Source organism: Nicrophorus vespilloides, unplaced genomic scaffold (assembly GCF_001412225.1).
Source record: "Nicrophorus vespilloides isolate i.1.1-1 unplaced genomic scaffold, Nicve_v1.0, whole genome shotgun sequence".
NCBI lineage: Eukaryota > Metazoa > Arthropoda > Insecta > Coleoptera > Silphidae > Nicrophorus > Nicrophorus vespilloides.
The window spans coordinates 1-6361 of record NW_017099178.1 but is presented as its reverse complement, the minus strand read 5'-3'; the positions used below and the strand labels follow the sequence as shown (position 1 = coordinate 6361).

General features: G+C 30.6%; 1 protein-coding gene across 2 annotated transcripts; it reads right to left on the bottom strand.

The window, feature by feature from the left end:
- Positions 1-4259: 4259 nt before the first annotated feature.
- On the bottom strand, positions 4260-5264 carry LOC108564138 (retinal rod rhodopsin-sensitive cGMP 3',5'-cyclic phosphodiesterase subunit delta). Of its 2 annotated transcripts, XM_017923073.1 has the most exons (5): positions 5246-5264; positions 5089-5159; positions 4837-5020; positions 4498-4634; positions 4260-4432 (listed from the first exon to the last, which is right to left on the bottom strand). In XM_017923073.1, exons 2-5 carry the CDS (start codon positions 5139-5141, stop codon positions 4351-4353), a joined length of 456 nt encoding a protein of 151 aa, XP_017778562.1. In that variant the 5' UTR covers positions 5142-5159; positions 5246-5264; the 3' UTR covers positions 4260-4350. The 2 variants fall into 2 exon arrangements, with proteins under 2 accessions (XP_017778562.1, XP_017778561.1); XM_017923072.1 differs by lacking the exon at positions 5246-5264 and having other exon boundaries at positions 5089-5239.
- Positions 5265-6361: the final 1097 nt, after the last annotated feature.

Genomic DNA, 6361 nt, shown 5'->3' with positions numbered 1-6361 from the left:
GCTTTCATATGCATATATTGAATTCATTATATCTATTATAGTTTTCGAGTAAATTAATGAAATGTGAAAACACTGCTTTTTCGAACGTTTTTTTAACTTTGAACGCGTATGACAGCAAAATGGATAATAGCATAGGATTGTATCTATACTTGCAGGATTCCCCAAACATTCAGCTTTCATATGAATATATTGAATTCATCCTATCTTTTATAGTTTTCGAGTAAATCAATGAAATATCGTTAGAGTTTCATAAATTGAGAAACAACGTTTGTTTTTCAGAAACAAATGAATTAACGCCAACTTAGCGAACTTTTGTTAGACCCCTCGTAACTTCTAACAAGTCACACTATAAATTACCAAGCGAATTGATTAATATAAAGCAAATATAAAGTTAAAAGATTTCGTCCACTGGACAAATGAATGATAAAAAAAACTCGATGGTGAATCCATCACTGTCTCTTTTTTCATAAAAAAAAAACAATGCAGAAGAAAACTGATATGTTCTTTTATAAGTAATTATATCTAAATGACAAGGATTTCTAGTCTATGTTGAAAGATTGATGCATACCCTTAATTTGTATTCGTGAAGCAAAATAACATAAAGTTGAAAACTAACTGGTGATTACATCTACTGGGCAAATAGAATGTACAGTCAATAAGAACCAAGTTCATCAATCACTGTCATTCTTCACCATTTAGGATGTAGTTCAATGTAAGTAATTTAATAATAGTTTATATAGGAAGTATTAATCATTTATTTGCATTCAAAATAGTAATGAGCTATAAAAAGTGAAAATGTGATCAAGTACGAAATTTTAGAATTAAACGAATTGCAGAATGAAACAGTTGAAATAAACTTAAACTGTTTCAATTTTCTTTTATAATTTGTAACAGAGTTTATATTCGTTGTTCAGTAAGTTTGTATATTCCAAACAAATTTAATGTTAATCTTAACTAATTAGTAATATATTAAATATACATTGCAATATTTAATTTTTTAAGGACATTAAATATGCCTTCATTGCAGTTCAACAACTGCAGTAGTTTATTTTTCCGAGAAGGTAGAGTATTTAATTGAAGCATTTTTAAATGAAAATAATCAATTAACAAAATTCTAATCATTTACTAACGTTAATAAATATAGATAATGAACTATATGAAAGTAGTTTATCTCCATGAATCTCACCCATCTCTGCTTGCGAGTTTAATTCTTCCAGCTATTTTTTTTTCCAACGTTTTATAACTACATGTTTTGTCTGCGCGATTACTAATTTACTACGTGAAGATTATCCTTTTTTGTAATGAATTCATAGCCTCGGGCTTTTCGCAGAGCAGTGAAAATAATCTGCAGCGCATCCAAGATTTGTACTAAAAAAACACGCATAGTTTCATAATACCCTGCGCATTCACCAAATAAACTATAATAATAAACTAAATTTATTGTATAATAACGTACAAAGTGCTGTCCATGAACGAGTTGTGTAATAATTATATTTTCATGAAGTATAAACCATACGCAATCTACATTTTGACAATTTCATTATTTATTCAACCAGTTGTGAATGAACACGAATGAAATGAATAAAATTTTGTTGTGCAGAGTTTAGCATAGTTTGAAAGGACTGTTGGAAAGTTTATGGAAATGTTTTAAATAACTGCAATGACGTTGGTAGCCAGAAAGTATTTACAGCAGTACCTTGAATTGCGCGGGTGTTCTGTTCCGCTGTGTGAGAAACCGGACTAATCGAGGACTTTAAATCTATGCGATTTTTTTAGAATTTAATTTGATCAATTCATATTTAGTTTGTTGTGAAATTTTCAAATCGTACTATAGTGAATTCGCACTATGCGAGGTATTGCTGTTCATATAAATCATCATGTTTGATATTTTTCACACAAATAAATAGATAAGTATTTTAGATTACAGCAATACTTCGCAAAGTCCACTAATATATCCACTGCTTGAAATCAGATTAATCGAATACATCTTAAAAAAGAAGTATAAAGAAAAACCATGTACAGAAAACAGCAGTCAGCTGAGTTTAGTATTGTGTAGTTAAATTTCTGAATTAATATTCTTTAGAACATTGTTAAATCTCTATTTTCAAGATCAAAAGGCGTAAAATGCAGTGAAACCTCGCTTAACGAACATATTTCGTTCCAGTCTTACTTACGTAATGCGAAACACTCGTGAAGCGAAAAAAAATCCTATATAAATTTATGTAATAAATTAATGATAATGCTTCCATGCCGGAAAAATTATATATACAATTATATATAAAAGTGTTCTTGCTACTTTTTCTTCGGTGACAATTTTTGCAAGGTGTTTTTTCGGTCATCTGTGTGATATAAACATAATATATGTGAACACATGTTTGGAAAATGAAATGTGAAAACACTGCTTTTTCGAACTTTCTAATTTAAATTTTTCAAATTTGAAGGCGTATTACAGCAATATGGATAAGAGCACAGGAATGTATCTATACTTGCTGGATTCCCTAAACATTCAGCTTTCATATGCATATATTGGATTCATTCTATCTATTATAGTTCTCGAGTAAATCAATGAACTGTGAAAACACTGCTTTTTCGAACGTTCTTATTTCAATTTATCAACTTTGAACGCGTATTACAGCAATATTGATAAGAGCACAGGAATGTGTTTATACTTGCTGGTTACCCCAAACATTCAGCTTTCATATGCATCTATTGGATTCATTCTATCTATTATAGTTCTCGAGTAAATCAATGAAATGTGAAAACATTCAATTTTTCAATTTTGAACGCGTATTACAGAAATATGGATAAGAGCACAGGAATGTATCTATACTTGCTGGATTCCCCAAACATTCAGCTTTCATATGCATATATTGGATTCATTCTATCTATTGTAGTTTTCGAGTAAATCAATGAAATGTGAGAACACTGCTTTTCGAACGTTCTAGTTTCAATTTTTCAACTTTGAACGCGTATTACAGCAATAAGGATAAGAGCACAGAAATGTATCTATACTTGCTGGATTCCCCAAACATTCAGCTTTCATATGCATATATTGGATTCATTCTATCTATTGTAGTTTTCGAGTAAATCAATGAAATGTGGAAACACTGCTTTTTCAAACGTTCTAATCTCAATTTTTCAACTTTGAACGCTTATTACAGCAATATGGATAAGAGCACAGAAATGTATCTATACTTGCTGGATTCCTCAAACATTCAGCTTTCATATGCATATATTGGATTCATTCTATCTATAGGTTTCTAGTAAATCAATGAAATGTGAAAACACTGCTTTTTCGAACGTTCTAATTTCACAGTTTGGAAATATTAGCTTTATCAATATTAGCTTGCCTATGTATATTAGGATACTAATAATAAAAGCATGTAGGCATCATTTGGTACTATCAAATGATATGCTCCAGTTATTAGGTCAATTAGATTTGTGTACGTTAGCGCTGCCGAAAGCTTATCCAATATCATGGAACTAGACTCAGCAAACTCAAGAATTAAACGAATTATTTACTGTAGAGTAAAACAATTATTTACAGTTTTAAAATATGATAATTACATTCATTTATAAGTAAACCTTTTGTTGAAATAATATCGAATCATCGAATAATATCAAATATGAGTAAAATGATTTGTATATTTGAAAAAAATATTATTCTGAACTTAAACTCGTAGGTAGTGTGACCTACATATTGTTGATTGGAGTGCTCTGTGCACAAAACAATTGTTATTAAATGTCACATTTGTAGTTATCAATTAACTAGGTAGTAGTAGTATATGGAAAATAAACTTAGATCTAACATATTTTAGTTTATATTAAATTTATAATAATTATTGAAGATGTTCTTGGGAATAGTATAGGACGTATAGTTGAAAGTAGCGCATGAATTATACGAATATTAATGGAAGCATGTTTCTTCTTACCTTACGAAGTAAATAATCCCTTAAATTTAGATTGGCAACGAAATAATTCGGTCTAATTGGAGCTGCGCTGAGGCTAAACGAACGTGTTTAAGATGAAATGATACGATGAGGAGTTATGATGAAGATACACTGCAACCTATTGCACACAACAGTTTGATGTGAACTAATCAGGAGGGTGGGTCATCCCAAGCGTGTTCAGCCGGGAAATGGATCTGATAGATGGCGCTCATCCCTTGTATGGATTAAGGCCGTAAACAGTTTTGATTGGTTTGTCCACTCCAAAAAAAACATATTTTGATTGGTCGAATATTAATTGAAAACAAGAGATTAATGATAATTGTTTTTATTGTTAAAATTAGTTAAATAAATATTTACAAAACAAAAGTTTATGGTCCCATTAATGATTGCTGCGTGAATGTTACACGTAGAATAGTCGGACTTTGGAGGTGGTTATGAGGTGATCGTCGTCGAAGAATTTGGTTTCGATGACTATGTTGCCGCTGGAAATAAAAGAAATTCACTTTAGTTAAATTGTTTTGTTTGTCTTTTTTTTGGCAGGTGTTACTTTAGTATGGATGCTGGCATCATTTCGGATTCTGGAGCTGCTTGCATCACGGATTGCCAAGTGTTATTGGATTCTGGCATAACGTACCCAAAATCGAAGTACCATTCCTCTAGACATCTACCTTTAAATGTTACTTTCTGTAAAAAAGGAAATTTTCAATTATATGGCTACTAATATAATAAATATGTAATTATTTTGTAATAAACATGTAACTATGGTTGCTTTTATAAATTATAAAGTGTATGTTTGTGTTACTAGTGTTATCTACTGTCTTCACTAGATATTAACATCCTGTTAAGTTGTCGATTAATCTACAGTTATGTGAAGTTGATATTTTACCTGTTCTAATCTAAATTTCTCTATTGCTTCCTTCGAGCTAAAGCTAAACTCCCTCGAAAGTGCCCTGCATTTCAGGATGTTCTTTGGAACCTTTGCTTCATGTTCAATATCGGGTAAACTAATATCCTTTGTTTCCTGCCAAAATATTTTACCACCATCCAAGTCTTTCAGACAAGTCCAGTTTCTGCAAATTACACAGATTACAACTTTTCTATTTTCTATACAAATGTTTAATAAAACTTTTATACTTACATTTGGAAACCTTTCAGGATTTCTTCAGACCTTTTTACGCCTTCTTCAGTCATCGTCTTGAATAACTCGTGCTTTAAAGGAATGTTGTTCTATTTACTAAACACTTTCAATTATTTGTTATAACCTCAATTTACGTATGTTTTGTGTTTATATTTACAGTCTACGCACATCCAGTTTTACCAATTGTAATGTAAATTTGAAATTATAGCCAACCGCAAGATAAACCCACATTTTATTTTAAAGATTATGACCTTGTTTCTTTCACCCTTCCAATGCTTATTGATCCCACCATGCAATGGTATAAACATTTGCTATAACTACCTTTTAGTAATTTTGATGTAAAGAAGTCTTTAAAATTGTTAAAAAAATAAAGCCCATTTTTTGCCACCCTTTGCGTAATTCGTTTGTTATTTTTATGCTGAGTTTTGGATTTTTTGAGATAAGTATAACATTGCGCGTACACATCACACGATACATTCAAATAATTTGTTATTTGGCTCAATAGCTTTTTGGCTATTCCTCAATACTAATATTATATAATATATATCAGTGCTCCGCAACCGGTGTGCCACGTCACACATGCAGTGAGCCTATACATGATTTTTCAACTTTCCAAAAAAAATCTGATAATACAATTTACACACTGTTGCATACATCGAGAAGCATTGATGGTCAATAATTTGCAAGAGGAACTTTTGAACACGACGAATGAATGCAGTTTTGTGATTTTCTCGACAAATCCTTAAGATAGTTACATCATCGACCAGTCGTATGAAAGCTGAATATTTTGTCTTTCCAACAAGCCTACATTCATTTAGAAATGTACCAAAGTACGATTGAAAACAAGCAATTAATTGTGGATCTGGTACAACAACATTTAAGTATGTTTCAACATAAATTTGATCACTATTTTTTCTCTGCAAATTCAAGAAGAATTTATAGAATTAAGTCATGACTTCACTTTGTCCAAGTTCCATTAGATGTGTTTTGGATTTCCGTTAAGAAAGAAAATCTTCGCATTCCCAATTACACCATCCTAGCACTACATCCATTTTCGGTCACATATTCATGTTACCAAAGTTTTTCGACTATTATTTTAATTAAAAATGAATATTGAGCCAAATATAAAACTTTTATTTTATGTTTTTATTGTATGTCTACTTATAAAATAAAAAATGAAAATTTATTGTGTAATTTGTGTATCAATTTAATATCTATTGAAATTAGAACGTTCGAAAAAGCAGTGTTTTCACATTTCATTGATTTACTCGAA